The sequence below is a fragment of the Siphateles boraxobius genome, unplaced genomic scaffold (assembly GCF_051911475.1).
Source record: "Siphateles boraxobius isolate OS27281-9 unplaced genomic scaffold, OSU_SipBor_1 20, whole genome shotgun sequence".
Lineage (NCBI taxonomy): Eukaryota > Metazoa > Chordata > Actinopteri > Cypriniformes > Leuciscidae > Siphateles > Siphateles boraxobius.
This window is the reverse complement of record NW_027508811.1, coordinates 9,645,953-9,663,635: the sequence shown is the minus strand read 5'-3', so window position 1 is coordinate 9,663,635 and position 17,683 is coordinate 9,645,953. Positions and strand designations below refer to the sequence as shown.

General features: G+C 35.7%; 3 protein-coding genes and 1 long non-coding RNA gene across 7 annotated transcripts; 2 read left to right on the top strand and 2 right to left on the bottom strand.

Annotated features, from left to right (window-relative positions):
* Positions 1-4: 4 nt before the first annotated feature.
* On the top strand, positions 5-3,868 carry ndufaf1 (NADH:ubiquinone oxidoreductase complex assembly factor 1). 2 transcript variants are annotated; one of them, XM_077236635.1, is made up of 5 exons: positions 5-223; positions 1,115-1,673; positions 2,685-2,870; positions 3,407-3,481; positions 3,645-3,868. In XM_077236635.1, exons 2-5 carry the CDS (start codon positions 1,155-1,157, stop codon positions 3,783-3,785), a joined length of 921 nt encoding a protein of 306 aa, XP_077092750.1. In that variant the 5' UTR covers positions 5-223; positions 1,115-1,154; the 3' UTR covers positions 3,786-3,868. The 2 variants fall into 2 exon arrangements, with proteins under 2 accessions (XP_077092750.1, XP_077092751.1); XM_077236636.1 differs by lacking the exon at positions 5-223 and adding an exon at positions 227-500.
* Positions 3,869-4,238: 370 nt separating this feature from the next.
* On the bottom strand, positions 4,239-8,230 carry nusap1 (nucleolar and spindle associated protein 1). 3 transcript variants are annotated; one of them, XM_077236632.1, is made up of 12 exons: positions 8,036-8,229; positions 7,707-7,775; positions 7,474-7,620; positions 7,189-7,378; positions 6,938-7,021; positions 6,649-6,761; positions 6,323-6,373; positions 5,672-5,835; positions 5,390-5,550; positions 5,182-5,304; positions 4,957-5,062; positions 4,239-4,375 (listed from the first exon to the last, which is right to left on the bottom strand). In XM_077236632.1, exons 1-12 carry the CDS (start codon positions 8,108-8,110, stop codon positions 4,288-4,290), a joined length of 1,371 nt encoding a protein of 456 aa, XP_077092747.1. In that variant the 5' UTR covers positions 8,111-8,229; the 3' UTR covers positions 4,239-4,287. The 3 variants fall into 3 exon arrangements, with proteins under 3 accessions (XP_077092747.1, XP_077092749.1, XP_077092748.1); XM_077236634.1 differs by lacking the exon at positions 6,938-7,021 and having other exon boundaries at positions 8,036-8,230; XM_077236633.1 differs by lacking the exon at positions 6,323-6,373.
* Positions 8,231-8,377: 147 nt separating this feature from the next.
* On the top strand, positions 8,378-9,671 carry oip5 (opa interacting protein 5). The gene is made up of 5 exons (XM_077236637.1): positions 8,378-8,703; positions 8,850-8,916; positions 8,996-9,118; positions 9,274-9,355; positions 9,502-9,671. The coding sequence occupies exons 1-5, from the start codon at positions 8,472-8,474 to the stop codon at positions 9,586-9,588; spliced, it is 591 nt and encodes a 196-aa protein (XP_077092752.1). The 5' UTR covers positions 8,378-8,471; the 3' UTR covers positions 9,589-9,671.
* A 199-nt stretch (positions 9,672-9,870) lies between these two features.
* LOC143744917 (uncharacterized) lies at positions 9,871-14,757 on the bottom strand. The gene is made up of 4 exons (XR_013205931.1): positions 14,532-14,757; positions 14,195-14,255; positions 13,106-13,443; positions 9,871-13,026 (listed from the first exon to the last, which is right to left on the bottom strand). It is a non-coding gene; the product is annotated as an uncharacterized LOC143744917 (long non-coding RNA).
* Positions 14,758-17,683: the final 2,926 nt, after the last annotated feature.

The following is a 17,683-nucleotide window of genomic DNA, read 5'->3' as shown; positions in this document are numbered from 1 at the left end:
CGCTAGAGCTGCACTACGCATGCGCACACGTCACTCCGAAACTCAGCGACGACATACACAGGACCAGAGATGTGTTGTATTTGTTAATTGTACATAATATGTATACATTTATTTAGCCAAAAATATAATATTATTTGTTAATCACTATATGTGATGTGGGTGGGAATCACCTGCGAGAGATATTTGGTGTTGGTAGGACCTTAAGCACGTGTGCTTGTTTCAGGTAAGGACAGATTATATGACGGACTGCAATAGCACAAATGAGTAGTAAAAAATAATTGCTTTTCGAGACATATTTTACCTTTATTCTTTTGTTATTTTTTAGATATGACAAATGTGGTCACCCTCAGGGTTTGTAGCATAGCTGTAACATGTAAAACTGTCATTAACATTCAAACACGCAGTGGCTTTCTCATGTATGACTTCTGAATGTCATATCCAGTCAACTAAGATTTAATCTATGGATTTACTCTCATTGCTCATTACAGTCAAGTGAACGTGTAAGTGTTTGCAAAGAAAAGAAAAAAAGAGAGATGGCTGTAAGATGTTCAGGGGCTTTTTACATGTTACTGTACTACTGTGGTGCTCTTTGGACTAGGGGTTTTCAATCTTTTAGATTCCACGGACCCCCATTTATGTATGATCGTGCAAGAGACCCCCATCCTAAAATTTAAAGGGCAGCCGTATATTTTCATGTATAAAGACCCAAATTAAGCTAATTCAAATGGACATAACCAACTATACAATACAAATTTAAAATATTATTTGGAAAATATCTATTCGTTTTTTTTTACCCACTATACTGCACTGTTAAATATATTATGTATTTAAATCTAATTTTTGTTTTTAACTCAATTTTATTGTTTACTTAATTATTTGAATCTAAAATGTATTATTTATTTATACTGTAATTTTTATTTATTTATTTGTTCTAATGTATTTATTTATTTGAATTTTTATTTTATTTTTTTACTTTTTCAATCCCCTGGGGTTCCCCAGACCCCGATTTAAAAAGTGAAAACATTGGAATCCAGAAGATCAACCGTATGTTATATGACAGTTAATATAAAAAGGCATTTCATTTTCATTACATATGATGTTTTCATTTTTTCAGTATATTCTACTGATCTGGTCACAAGAGCTCCTCGGACCAAATGGCTGTATCGAGGAGAGCATTAAAAGCTCTGTCAGGAGTTTATGGATTCACTCACAGGCAGCCACTGTTATTTCCATCTACGCTCAGATTCTCAGCTATACTGAGCACCAGGAGCGTATATGAACGAGATTACCGCAGACCGGGTCAGCCCCCAGACACCCGTTGGCCTTGGCAAAAGATACACTTTGATTTCTCCAAAGGTGTGGAGGGTATCAAGAAGCACATTGGATTGTTGAAGGATGAGTTTGTCCAACGCTGGACTGGACCAGAAGGAAGGCCATTACTAGAGCACATGCTGGAACAGACCTGTGTCCAGTGGGAGTTCCGTGGGCCGGAGAGTCTCGATCAGTGGGTCGTGTCATCTGATCAGGAAATTGGGGGCCATAGTGTGGCATACACCAAATTGGGAAAGAACAACACCACGTGTTTTCTGTACGGGTCTTTGTGCTCCACGCCTCCTCGTGATGGAGAGACTCGATACAGTGGATATTGCACTATGCGCTCCAAACAACCTTTGGTCAGTACATCTCTCTGTCTGATCCATAATCTGATTACTTATTCATCACATTTCAGATGTCTTATTCAATTCTATTCATGCTGTCTGCTTGGTTTAATAATAAATGAAGACTGAGCTTTCTGCAGGACATTTTTTTTTAGTTGGGACTAAGATTATTAATGAGAATATCTAGGATGAAAAAGTTTAAATGAATTTGTAATGTAATGACTCGTTCCTTTCAAAATTATATTTTCTATTGTGCATTAAACTGACACAAATTACATGAAAACATGGTTTAGACATTTACAATACCGTTCAAAAGTTTGAGGTCAGTAATAAAAAAATAAAAAAGAATTATGTTTTTGAAAGAAGTCTCTTATGCCCACTAAGACTGCATCTATTTGATCAAAAATAAGAAAAACAGAAATATTGTGAAATATTAAAATAAATGTTTTCTATTTAAAAAAAATTATTTAATTCTGTGATCGAAGCTATATTTTCAGCATCATTACTCCAGTTTTCAGTGTCACATGATCCTTCAGAAATCATTCTACTATGCTGATTTGCTGCTCAAGAAACATTTATTATATTATTATTATCAATGTTGAAAAACAGTTGTGCTGCTTAATATTTTTGTGAAAACTGATTTAAAAAAATCACAATTCTTTGATGAATTGAGCATTCAAAAGAACAGCATTCATTTGAAACAGAAATCTTTTAAAACATTATAAATGTCTTTGTCACATTTGATCAATTTAATGCATCCTCGCTGAATAAAAGAATTAATTTATTTTTAAAAAGTCTAATTGACCCCAAACATATTGTATAGGTATATTTTCAGTTTAGAATTATACAATTTATGATGAAAGTACATTGAAACACTATAATTCATGAGTTGCGAGTTTTTAGAAAACATTAGAAATTGGAATCACAGCTTTGGAGTTTATTTGCATAAATTTACATATATTTAAATGTAGCCGTAAAGGGGCAATAACATGTTATTTGACCTTATATTATTCCTCTCTGCCGCAGGCCTCATTTGACAGGAAGAAAACCTATGACTGGTCAAGTTTCAACACTTTGCATATGCGTATCCGGGGAGATGGAAGACCGTGGATGGTAAACGTGTCTGCTGAGACCTTCTTTTCTCATCAGAGAGATGACATCTACAGTTACTTCCTCTACACTAGAGGGGGACCTTACTGGCAGGATGTTAAGGCATGTCTTAAGAATTTTACATTAATGGAAATCTAGAGACACTTCATCTGCAGTTCATATGAAAGTGCATTTAAATTAATCTGTTTTATTAAAAGTTTGGGGTCAGTAAGATACTTTTATTCATCAAGGAAACATTAAATTGATCAAAAGTGACAGTATAGACTTACATTGTTGTTCTTTTGAACTCACATCAAAGAATCCTGAAAATAATGTACCACGGTTTCTACAAAAATATTTACTGTTTTCAACTGATAATAAGAAATGTTTTTGAGAACCATTCAGCATATTGGATGATTTCTGAAGGATCATGTGAATCTGAAGAGTAATGATGCTGAAAACTCAGATTTTTTAATTTACTTTTTTTTTCATTAAGATTTCACAATATTACTGTTTTTACAGTATTTATGATCAAATGCCCTGGTGAGCATGAGACTTCTTTCAAAAAAATCGTACTATGCCCCAAACTTTCGGAAAAGTAGGTTTTGAGCGGTCCAGATCTCTTGCTTGTTAATTGTAAAATCATCACTCTCTTACAGATCCCATTCTCCAAGTTTTTCCTTTCCAGTCGGGGAAGAATACAGGATAACCAGCATGTCCTCTGGTTAGATAAGGTCAGCATGACTTTATTTCATCATAGTTTACCTAGTAATTGATATGAGCATCTAATCATTAATCCTGCTAATCATTAATCCTGCTATTCCCTCTGATGATACATTTATGAGCATTGTGGTGCAAATTCATCATACCTCAGATTCAAAACTTGTGTCCTCTTAGGTAAAGAGTATTGGTTTTACACTGGGGGACAAAGCAGACGGTCCATTTCAGCTGGAGATTGACTTCATCGGTCTGTGTAACGACCTTGCCCACACAGAGGAGTTTGCATATGAGCTTTACAAGAGAAACCCTGAGGTCTAATTGGATTAAAAAGGATTCTGCAATCACAGATAACAAACGTAACAAATGTTTTATTAATAAAAACTTTGTAAAAAAAAAAAAAATTCATTGGATGTATTTTTTTTTGCAGGCCGATATCTTTAACACATACACATTATATACACACACAAAAATGACCACATGAAGGACAAAAAAGTACAAAAATGATAATTTATGAATATCGCTCAAGTACAAATAGACATTTTGTGTGACCAATGTATTAAGTAACTACTGTTTTTGTCCCAGTACAAATGTAACCATTCATACTAAATACAATTCACCAGGGCATCTCTTCGCACATAAATCAAAAACAATGTTTAAGATATAAAATTCTCATCCTCAAAAGATTCTGTTTGATTACCTCACATTAACCTATGTTAATAAACAGATGTTTACAGAAGAGTAAAAAAGTTTGGAGCAAAACAGACAAAAGTTAACATGTACAATGAGTGTCTAAAATAGCAAAACAGAAAAGATAATGGATTTAGGCCATGACCAGGCCTCGTCTGGCACCCAGCATATTCTCTTTCTTCTGTTTTCGGTCTACTGCGTGCTTGGTACGTCGCTCCTCTCTGAAGGTTAAAAAAAGCAAAGCATATTCAATGAGATAAAGTTATGAGACCAATCAAATTTAAATGCACGCTACAGTTTAAAGTGGGGTCGGTAAGATTTTTTTTAAGTTATTGAAGTCTCATGTTCACCAAGGCTGCATTTATTTGATCAAATGCAATAAAAAAACAGCAATACTATGAGATATCATTACCATTTAAAATAACTATTTTCTATTATATTTTAAAATTTAATTTACTCCTGTGATGGCAAAGCCGAATTTACACATGATCCTTTAGAAATCATGCTAATATGCTGAGTTGGTGCTCAAGAACCATTTCTTATTATTATCAGTGTTGAAAACAGTTTTGCTGCTTAATGTTTTCATGAAAACAGTGATTTATATTTTTTATATATAAAACGTTGGAATTAACAGCATTTTTTTTAAAATTAAAAATACAGAAACAGTAAGAAACAACTCTTTACTGTCACTTTTGATCGATTTAATGCATCCCTGCTAAATTAATATTAATAAATCTTACTGACCCCAACTTTTTGAACAGTAGTGCATCTCACAATGCATAACCACAAATAAGCATCTAACCTGGTTTGAACTTGGTGCTGTTTATAGTTTTTCTGGTGTGAAGGAACAGTCTGAGATTTATTTAGTTCTGTGTTCTCCTGTGCAGCTCCAAAAGCCTTCAGTTTTCCTGCAGAAATTAAGGATGACAATGAATAGCAAGCAGCAACAAGTTTCAATTCAAGAAAGCAGTGCCTGACACATTAGTCCCAGGCATTACATTATATATTTGTCTGATTGTGGACAAACCTTTGTGTGGTTTGTAGGTGAGTGGACGAGAGAGACTGGCCTTCAGATCAAATGTATTCTTGTTGGTGGTACCAGGTGTGACTGACATGCTGTTGTTCCCATTAAAAACAAACGGAGTAACTCCTGCAAAAACCAACAACAAATGAAACCAATGCTTCTTAAAATCAGTTATAAAATGATAACTGCAACACAATGGCATTACCCATACCAGGTGTTTTATTGATGGCGTTGATACTTTTATTAAGTTCAGGTTTGGTATGAACAGATTTTCTCCCTGGAGTGGAGGTGAGAGGGACAAGAGGAGACATACGAGCTGGAGTCTTTACCAGAGAACGCTTGTATTCGTTATCGTGAGTGGCCTTTGAGAACCTAGAGACAGAAACGCAGCAGTTAAGTGAAAAGTCACTTTATTTGTCAATGCTTGGCTTTAGCACCTATATTTAACTTGATCTCAATACTAAAAGAATTATAAAGCATACTGTGTATTTACCTGACATTGATTTTATTGGTGGTGAGGACAGTTGGCCTGAAGGTGGCGCTGTCCTTCAATGCAGACTTGCTGGCAGTCTGCTGAGTGAGCCTGCGTCTTTCTGGCACTGGTTTCTTCTCCTGCACTCCAGGACTGAAAAGAGATGCTCGGCTAGTAGGCACCTTCTAATGGGAGACAATACCAAAGCTTGCTTATGAGGTCAACCCCTTCCAGAAATAACAAACTTGTTTGACTCAGACACAATACAACTGTATTTCGACAAGATGTGAGACTTTTCCCCCCCATAGTTTTAGAAAAGATATATTAAGACCTCCGATGCAAAAGCCTCAAAAAGCCACCTCTGTCAAAAATTAGATAATTGAGTGAATGCTCTATGCACATAGTAAACATTCATCAAATACTTTCACTTCAAACTCACTAAATCCCATTCTCAGCCCATTCAGAAATGCTGGTACTTGGGTAGAAACCTATAGGAGCCTGATTTTTTTTTAAATATTAAACAAAAACTTTAGACAGACTTCAAGGCTTTTGAAACTTAAGTCTTCATATGCCAATTTAATTAAAAAATATTTGAGACAAATTTATGATCAGGATGTGTGCGAATTCAAAAAGTGAATCCTGACAGCTGGTAGGAGTTGTTTGGTGACTTACAGTTTGAGCCTTTGTCTCGACTGATTTCTTCAACGTCTTTTCTGACAGTGCCTAAAATTACAAAAATAAATATATAAATCACGACTCATAAATAAAACCCTTGGTACTCAAAATAAGGTGTGAAATCCAAAATGCTCAAACTAGTTGTTTTTTTTACTATTATATTTTAATTAGCATCTGTTAATCTTTATATTTAGTTTTGTGTTCGTGGTTTTAGTTCATCAACTTAACAGTTTTCATAGAATATTTCTATTTTATTTCAATTAACAAAAAAAATGTTTTAATAGTTTTAGTTAGTGATAATAATAACCCTAGGTCATTGTTACCTTCAGCTCCTTGACTGAATTCCTGATCACCTCCATTTGTTTGTTCTTCCTTTGCACATAAGAATCGATGGACTCCAACTTTTTGAAATGAGCCTCATGGAGTTTTTTGAAATCTGGGAAATGGAGTTTTGCAAATGCATTACTGAAGGGCAGAGCTCAGAATATTTGGTTACAAATCTTAAATGAGCTCAGACAGAACAGTCATCTAAACAAGAAACTGTAATTTGAATAGTACAGGAACTGGAAATATATTATCTTTTCACATATATAGTTGGAAGGATTGTATTACTAGGAGTTGTCGGCCGCAGCGTAGGTTTCCTCTTCATCAGACCTTCATGACGGGGGATTTTACCCACGGTTCTTCTCCCTACACCTGCAAGATATACATCTTAAAAGTAATCATAGCATACACTGTACAAACACGAACTAATAAATAACCTCCTCAACTCCCTTATCTATTAGATTGTAATTAAAAGGATGATTGATAATATCTACTCTCCACAAGCAACTTGAAATTGAGTATAATTCTTCAAGCCTCACCTTTCACACATGGCTCTGTAGAAGCATCTTCAGAGTCTGGATTGGTTTCCCCAGATTCTAGAGCTTTCTCCACAGTATCCTCTTTAGTAGAGATTTCAGGTGGAATCAGAGTCTGTGTGTTCTTGGCTGAGGATACCTTCCTTCTCTTGGAGCCCCTTCGGCTCTCCTCTTGTGCCTGCTTTTCTTCAGTCTAAATATTACATATTAAAAACAATTCATTACAAAATTACATAAAGTTTATAGATTAGACTAACAGATCTGTACTGTACATATGCTCGTGTATACCTGAGCAGTTACAGGTGGGGAGTCACTGAGCTTTCTCTTGGCAGTGCGTCCTTTTCCTCGGCGCTCGGTCACAAACGTTGACGTGTGCGCGCTTTGCGCGTCAACGGGCGGGACAGCATCGTCGTGCGCGTCGGCTACATCATTCCCCTGCAAACAATACAGTGTTGCTTCTTTTATTAGAAATCTCAACATTTTGAACAGATTATGTTTGACAATTAACAGATATTACTCACATTTTCCGATGTCAGCTGCTGTTGTTGTTTTGAAAAGTGCTCTTTTAAAGCTTTCAATAGTTTTTCAGCCTAAAAGCGATTAAAACCGAACATTTAGAAAATAGAAAACATACAGCCACAAAGTAAGAGTTAAAATCTTATAAAATGCATATATATATATATATATATATATATATATATATATATATATATATATATATATATATATATATGCATGCATGCATGTGTGTGTGAATATAATGCAGATCATTTAGTAACGATAAGTTACACTTGGGTTGGCAGCATGCAAACACAGCACTACATCACTTATACTAGTAAACGCGATTTACCTTCATATTCGCTTTCATTCCAACTTCTTTAGCGAGGCGCTGCAATTCCGCATATTTAAGCGAGTCCAAATCCATATTTTGGATAATCGTAATGCCAAATGCAGAAATATAACGTAATATTGACTCTCTCTGGTATACAGATCGGTTTGTTTAGGTGGGATTGCCGTTTGAAAAATTAAATGAATAAACGTTTCAAAAACAGCCCTTTCCGTTACATGATTGGTTGAGAAGCCCATGACGATACTGCACTACACCCAATAAAAAGTGGCGTTTATGTCTCGTTGATTTTGATTGGCTAAAATGCTTAGGCAAAAGCGGGGTTTGATTGAGTGGTTTTGGGCGCCACCTAGAGTTCAAACCTATAAATGAATTAACGTGGTTGCGTCTTTTGAACTTGTCTGAGCAGAACAAGGACAAAAGTAGCTACTAGCTAACAATGTCGAACAGCACTCGAAGTTTGCTCGAAAGCTCTTATGACATCGGTCCATGTGACTCGACACAGACTAGTTCAATTGCAGATCAGCTAAGAGCAGTGACGGACAGAGAAATGTGTTTGGTAGACTATAGGAATTGCAGCGTTCTCCAATGCATGACATGCAACACAGTGCTTGGAGACTCTCTCGGCATCTGCGGGGAAGTCCAGAGCCTCCAGAGTATTATTTGTTTGAGTAAGTTGTAATTTACCTCATTTTAATAGCATGCAGACTAAACTGCAGATATAGATTCAGTCATGAAAAGGTTTGTAAAATACACCAAACACGTATGGGTGTGTTGTAATAATCTCTGCAAAGACATTTTAATCTTTCCTTTGCAGATGTTACTGAGGATGTGAGGGTGAATAAAAATCTGGATATGAGTTTGAAGGGTAAACTGGCTTCCTCGTAAGTATTGCTTTCTATTGATCTCAGCCGCTTCACTTCCAGCATGTGTGTCGGATATCCCATTGTGTTTTCTCTGTAGCACATACCAGGTTCTTCACTGTGCTGGTTGCCATGGTACTGTTGGCCTGGTTCTTCACTCCACCCCAGAGCACCTGTCTTCTTTACGAAATCTCTTCCTACTACGAAAAGAGCTCATCAACTGGTGGGAGTAGTTTATAATAATAATGTGCACACTAACAGAATTTGCGTAATATAAATATTTAATGGTTTAAATTTTAATGGTTATATTACTTTTTTATATTATTATGAGAGCCATATTTTTGATTTTGACATGTTTTTTTTAAATATATATTTTAGTTACATGCTAAGAAGTGGCACACGTGTTAAAGCCTCCAAAATCGACTTCAAACACAGACTCATGGACAAAAATATTAAAGAGGTTTGTATTTATGTACTCATGCATTTACTGCTTATTGTACAGAAGGAGAGCAACATTATATTCTATTAAATTATATGTAAGGTTGCTTTAACAGCTGCTCAACTGAGTTGGATTGAACATTGTGGATTTTCTTTCTCCTTTTCTAGCTGAAGCAGTATTTAGAAGCTCAATTGAAGCAGGTGAAGATTCTGGAGGGAATGATGGAAAAAATGTCCACAAACAATGTAAACTAAAGAAATGGCTGGTGTGGAATATGTACAGCTTTCTTGTAACAGTGTTGTAATAAAGTCTTTATATATTTGTATGATGTATTAAATAGGAGTTTGGTTCGTCAAATGTTTAAAAATGTGTGAAATATTAACTAGCTTGGTTAACTATGTTGCATTTCTTTATTTACATTGTTCAGAATGTTTATTTATCATATATTATGATAAATAAAAAAAATTTATTTGCGGGAAAAATGTCTGATATCTTACACTACTGAAAAACATAACACTGAAGAAGGAAACAACACATTTTATGATTGGCACCATGCTGCTTTTTTATTGCTAAAATGTAACATTTTGTATAAAATCATGCGGGGTGCATTTGTAGTGCATAGATCAGACTAAGCATAGAGTTTCACATTCAGAGGCAAAATCGGCAACACAAATCAGGTCAGCAAAGCATATAAACTGCATTATTTGCATTGAACAAGAATAAGCTGTCAAATTTTATTTTTGTTTTTCCATTTAAACTCACAATTGTTAAGGCTTTGCTAAATACTTATAGTATCCGACTTTGCCTCTTGAATCACAGACTCATAACAATTTCATTTTCATCATACAATATTCAAATACAAAAAGTAACATTTCTTAATGAATACATCTGAATAATTTACAGTAGAGATAAACCTTTGGGATTTCATGCATTTGAAAAAGAAAATCACAACATTGGTCCACTCATAGATTTAGTTATCACATTTCTGCATAAATATGTTTAAGCCAAGCTCAATTATTGCATGCCGCACAAAACATTTTTTATCCACTTCTACCATGCATCAGCAAATGTTATTTTTTTGCGCTCTTATTAAAAATACATGTAAATTCCCAAATGGATCCTCGGTTTTGTGGATGTATTGTGGTACATTTTATTTACCCAGGATTCACTGATATGATGAATCATCAGAGTGTCTCAAACTACTACCCAGAACACTGCTCATATTGCTGTCAATGAAAATAAGCTGTAAATAAGCATACAGCTTACGTGCGTTCCACAATGTTTTGTATGTAAACATGCAAAGTCAATAGAAGGTCATAGACCCTGCATACATGTGTATATATATATATATATATATATATATATATATATATATATTCCCTATCTACTTTCCTCCACCTGTCCAAACTAAAAAGTTCTTTATATTAATATTTGTCACACCCTCAGTGCTACCTTCACATATTTATTTGGTGTCCGTGAAAAATGGGTCTGTTTTGTTCTATGAAATGTTTATAGTTCCGTATGAGCGATGGGATGTTCTGGATAAAACACTTACCACTTAACACAAATATGCTACAGATTTTTATTTCACAAACACCACTAAACTGTTCTGACACTATAATTCATGCATGAACTAATTATTGCTTCTAAATCATGAACTTAATACACATCATGGCTTGCATATCTTCGAGTATATTTAAAAATATAGTTTGCATTCCAGTCATTGAGGTATTTATCTACATTACAATGCTTTGATAATTGCTTTATGCCACATAATATTCTACATGTCACTTTAAAATCAAGAGTTTCTGCTACTAGGAATAATCTACCCACAGCTCTAGTCTGAGACAATAATACCTGATGGAAAATGCAATATTAGAGGTATGAATACAAACACAGTTCTAGGTTACCCTTTCTAATCAGGAAGAGAGTACTCTATTCTCCTTTGTGTCTGATTATTACAGACCAAAAAAACAACCCTTTGAGGATGTACCATTTTAGCAAAAGTCTTTGTTTCCATAATAAGGATTTATCTTGAAACAGGTATCGAATGAAACTCTTCAACACATGTAATATCTTCTAAGCTGACAAGACTTTTTTTTTTTTTTGCCCGTTAGAGACTTTCGTTTTGATTCAAGTTGACTATATTGGGCCTAGAACTTAATTTTTTACAGTACAAACTAGGACAAACTCACACAGTGCTTTTGAAACATACATGTATTTCAGCATGGCTAGCCGCACGTCAATACCAACCGCCATTGTTCTAATCCTCAGCATGCTACAACATATTATTAACTAATAAGATTACCCATGAATAAAAAACTGTGTTTGTTAATTAAAAACTAAAACAAACAAACTCTGAACAAATGAAAATCGCTTCTTAATCAAATCGATCAAGGTGTGGATGCTGCATCCATGGTGGTTACTATAACTAAATCTTTGTCTGCCTAATTTTATTATCTAAACGACTTTATTATAGCATATACTGAATGTCACTACGACTATTAAACTCAGCAAGCATCGCTACCGTACATGCATGGCCACGTTTATGCTGGCACTACAAATCCCGCCACCTTAAAGCAAGCGGATGAAACTATACATCATTTAATGGAAGACATTGGTGATTTTGTTGTTTTTGCGAACAACTTGTCACTTGTTTGTACAATATACATATTCATCTTAAAACAAAGACAAAGGAAATAAACAAATATTGCACATTTCCCACACTGAGGCCTCACTACTCTTCTTACGGCGTACAGAACACTTTTATTTCTACGGATGTATGATAGAAACTACTATACAAACAAAACAAACATTAGGTGCATTTTTTCCTACAGATGAAGTTAATTTCCTATTTTCACAGTGCACTGTAGCTGAGGATCGAGCACAGGCTGTGTAAGATACCCAGAGACCAACTTGCCATAATCTATTTGAGATGTTACATTGAAAACATACTAAACTATTAGAAACTATTTTCGACCGTTGTAACCAGGGCCTAACATGTAACCATTTTTCTGCCTTTCTTCAGGCCTAATGAGAAGGATAACCATGATGATGGTACTGGATGAAAGTGACGTGTTTATCTCGCCCTGCATGTTCTCCTGGAGAACATATAGGACAAATATACAACCAGTGAATTATAAGGTCTCTATACATTTTGAATCATGTACAAGAGAAGATACATCATCACTCCTCTTCTATCGGACCACCAAAACTATTTGACAGACAATGACTATATTTAGATAACAGCGAGAAAAAGAAATGTGAATATAGTTTGATTAGAGCGCTTGCTGTATGGGTCTGAGCTGTGGTAACTTCTGAGGTAGTAAAATAATTATATTTCATTATGTCCTGCATCTCATCAGAACCTCACCCCTACTAGAAAGGTTTAACTGTGGGATTTATAATGCTTGGGTCAGTGTGCCACTGTCTATCTTGGTATGTCAGTACAAGTACATAGAAAACATGAAGAAAGGTTCATGGTCTAGCCAAAGCACCAATATCAGTTCAGAGATGAGAGAAACATTTTTTTGAAGAGAGCTTTCTGTCTACAGTTTGTCGTCTCATTTTCAGGCATTTTCAAAGACTAAATAAATGACCAAGCAGTGCTTTTCTTGTAGGTTTGAAGCTAAGCTAAGTTATGGAAATAGTCAATTGAGAGACAGGAGCTGGGACGTGTCTAGGCACTTAGTCTGCAGAAAAAAAAAAAGTTGGATGAAGCTACTTTATCTTGCTTGCAAGATTTAGTTTTTAAACGTGCATTCGTTTTACCTGCAAATCAAGTGCGATTTTGCTCTCTCCATTTTCACTTTCTTTTAACTCAACCTGCAACTATATAAATACCCCACTGGATTTATTTATAACAAATATGACCAGACAATGGTTCTTTACTGTGGCACAATCATGTTGTTATTTAAGTTTTTTGGACACATGAGTTTTTTCATGAATAAAAACAACTTCAGTTGTTATCTTCAAAGTGCAGAGATGATATGTTCATAGATCAGGGACAGATGGTATGCTGAACAAACACTTCCCTGAAATATCGCTGGAGGAAGGTCAACTGATCAGGATGGAGGGCAATTTGAAGAACAAAGACAAGACGGTCTCATCTGCAACAGATCAGATAAGGCAAGGAAGTAAGCCCAACAATGACAATATTGATTACTCTATCTATCTTTATTTTGATGTACTGATATTGATTAATAAATCCAAAGATTGATCTTTTAGTCTATGCTGTTTTCTTGTTGATGCATGAACAAAACTTCTCTAAACATTATTTATTGCAAGCCTCCCATTCAATAATCACAATAAGCTTTGTTACTTTTGATACGAAACAGTCTTAAGTTTTCAAATGAATGAAATTCTAACAATAAAAACCGTTTTGATGCTTTTTTTTTATGTGCGATGACAGAAGGTACGTTGAAAAACAGTGCCCGAAATGGTTGATGTTTCAACCACGGAAACAATGATTATGACACATAACATTACATTTACCTCAGGAGAGGCATTTAATGTCCATAACTCGAGAATTATCTTGAAAGAAAATGACTAAAATGCTAAATATATGTACTATATCACACATATTTTTTACTAAACCTGTTACTGATGTCTCATTATAACTTATAATATTATAGTAATGTACTAAATTACAGGGTTGCTTGTGTATTTTACAGAATTAGTTGAGAGAGACTTGAAAATTGACTTACTATACCTGATAATTCTCCAAATTAATTGAATCAAATGAAAATCAGAATTGAATCATATCAAGAGCTTTTGAAGCTGAATCAAATTAAATCTGTGTCAATACCCAGCCTAACAAGGAAGTATCTTGTGTTATTTCTGCTGCACAAACTGACCTACCTGGTCATGGGTTCCTTTCCAGACTGTTCCTTTCTCTTCTTGTCATGACATATGAGGGCCACTGTTTTGATAAGACAAAGCAGTTTAATTACTATCTGCATTTTCCTTTAACAATGTAGCCACTAGTTCTACAGCACTTATGGAAGGAATGGACAAAGTAGCTTGAAAGAACATTGAAATTGAATATTAATGCACAATCAAATAACGTGCATCTTGACTCCTGCACAATGCATGACAATCTACCTAGTGACGCAAGTGCTGGAATGCGAAACTGCAACACAAAGATTAGACAAAGCCAAGCTCTTGTAGTACTAGTCAATCATTATCGTGCACTTACCGTCTTCGGTGATCTCGGGCTGGTATGGAAGCGAGTGAACTGGAGCGAAAAGTCATCCCTCTCATACTCGTTGGCTGGAGTTCGACGGGCCAGGCTCTGAAATGTTCAGTGAGCCTGGCCCCGCTACGCTGCTGCGGCAGTGGACTGCGCGCTACGCCATTTCAGTCCTGTCACCGTGTGTGCTGGCGCTGCTCTGGCTCTGCAGCGGCGGCGGCGCTCTTCCGGCGCGCATCCGTGTGCATCGGTCTCTGCGCTCTGATTGGACAGCAGAGCGATCCGTCAGCCGAGCAACACCCAGCCTGTTTGAACGAACACAAGAGTGCAGGTGGAGGAATATTTTTTATATAGGCTATATTTATAAACAATGAGCAACACCATTATAAATAACAACAAAACGAAAGGGAGAAAAACAGAGAAAAATGCCACAGGGAATCAAAAACACGACACGAAGACAAATGAACAGAAAAAAACATCGTGAATAATTCACATAGGGCCTATTTAACTTCAAATGTTTAAAGTCTTGATGGCTTTAAGGTCTGATATGTTCACCAAGGCTGCGTTTAATCAAAAATACAGTAAAACAGTAATATTGTGCAATGTTATTATACAGTTACAATACCATTTTCTATTTTAATTTATTTGAAAATATAATTTATTCCATAGCCTACTGATTTTTGCTGAATATGCTGAATTTTCAGCATAATTACTCCAGTCCTCAGTGTCACATGAACAAACCTTTAGAAATCATTCTAATATGATTATTTTCTGCTCAATTAACATTTATTATTATTATAATTTTTGAAAATGGTTGTGCTGCTTAACATTTTTGTTGAAACCATGCTAAATTTTTTTAGGATTATTTTATAAATAAAAATTTCACAAGAACAGCATTTATTTTTAGTAAATTTGTTTGTAAATATTGTAAGACAATGTAGGCTAAAAATCTTTGCTGACACCTTTGGTCAATTTAATTCATCCTTGCTGAACAAACTTTTTTTTTTAAACTCAATGACCCCAAACATGTTTACAGCAAGTGTTTGTTTATGGAATTTGCTACAATTATAATAATAAAAAAAGTTATTTACAAGGGAAAGAACACAGGAGCCTATCTGAGGGGATTACATAATGGGAGATTTGTTTGACTGTCTTACATATAAATAAATGTTTTGCATAAAATAGATCACTGACTAAATGAATGAATGACTGTATGAATGACTTAATGAATAATATATAACAAATATCTGAATGATAACTGTTTAATATCTGGCATTACACATAGTTTTATTTCAATAACTAGGAAGAGAAGTACACTTCGCAAAAAAAAGTATAATACTCTGTTGTATTAGCCCGACTCAGTTCTGTTTTATACTGTACAAAATATATGTTCAATAAATATGCATAAAAACACTGGATTCATTTACCTTTCCAAACCGGTTCTGTGTAATGTAATGTAGGCTATGTGCTTGAGGTTCAGCAACACGATGTACAGGTCCTTCTCAAAAAATTAAAAATCTTTATTTTCCATAATGTAATGATAAAAATTAAACTTTCATATATTTTAGATTCATTGCACACCAACTGAAATATTTCAGGTCTTTTATTGTTTTAATACTGATGATTTTGGCATACAGCTCATGAAAACCCAAAATTCCTATCTCAAAAAATTAGCATATCATGAAAAGGGTCTCTAAACGAGCTATTAACCTAATCATCTGAATCAACTAATTAACTCTAAACACCTGCAAACGATTCCTGAGGCTTTTAACAACTCCCAGCCTGTTTCATTACTCAAAACCGCAATCATGGGTAAGACTGCCGACCTGACTGCTGTCCAGAAGGCCATCATTGACACCCTCAAGCAAGAGGCTAAGACACAGAAAGAAATTTCTGAACAAATAGGCTGTTCCCAGAGTGCTGTATCAAGGCACCTCAGTGGGAAGTCTGTGGGAAGGAAAAAGTGTGGCAAAAAACGCTGCACAACGAGAAGAGGTGACCGGACCCTGAGGAAGATTGTGGAGAAGGACCGATTCCAGACCTTGGGGGACCAGCGGAAGCAGTGGACTGAGTCTGGAGTAGAAACATCCAGAGCCACCGTGCACAGGCGTGTGCAGAAAATGGGCTACAGGTGCCGCATTCCCCAGGTCAAGCCACTTTTGAACCAGAAACAGCGGCAGAAGCGCCTGACCTGGACTGTTGCTCAGTGGCCCAAAGTACTTTTTTCGGATGAAAGCAAATTTTGCATGTCATTCGGAAATCAAGGTGCCAGAGTCTGGAGGAAGACTGGGGAGAAGGAAATGCCAAAATGCCTGAAGTCCAGTGTCAAGTACCCAAAGTCACTGATGGTCTGGGGTGCCATGTCAGCTGCTGGTGTTGGTCCACTGTGTTTTATCAAGGGCAGGGTCAATGCAGCTAGCTATCAGGAGATTTTGGAGCACTTCATGCTTCCATCTGCTGAAAAGCTTTATGGAGATGAAGATTTCATTTTTCAGCACGACCTGGCACCTGCTCACAGTGCCAAAACCACTGGTAAATGGTTTACTGACCATGGTATTACTGTGCTCAATTGGCCTGCCAACTCTCCTGACCTGAACCCCATAGAGAATCTGTGGGATATTGTGAAGAGAAAGTTGAGAGACGCAAGACCCAAAACTCTGGATGAGCTTAAGGCCGCTATCGAAGCATCCTGGGCCTCCATAACACCTCAGCAGTGCCACAGGCTGATTGCCTCCATGCCACGCCGCATTGAAGCAGTTATTTCTGCAAAAGGATTCCCGACCAAGTATTGAGTGCATAACTGAACATAATTATTCGAAGGTTGACTTTTTTTTGTATTAAAAACATTTATTTTATTGGTCGGATGAAATATGCTAATTTTTTGAGACAGGAATTTTGGGTTTTCATGAGCTGAATGCCAAAATCATCAGTATTAAAACAATAAAAGACCTGAAATATTTCAGTTGGTGTGCAATGAATCTAAAATATATGAAAGTTAAATTTTTATCATTTCATTATGGAAAATAATGAGCTTTATCACAATATGCTAATTTTTTGAGAAGGACCTGTATATAGGGTGTGACAAAACACACCTCATAAAATACACCTCAGATACCCCTTTTCCACCAAAAAAGAACGGGTTCGGAACTGGTGCTGGT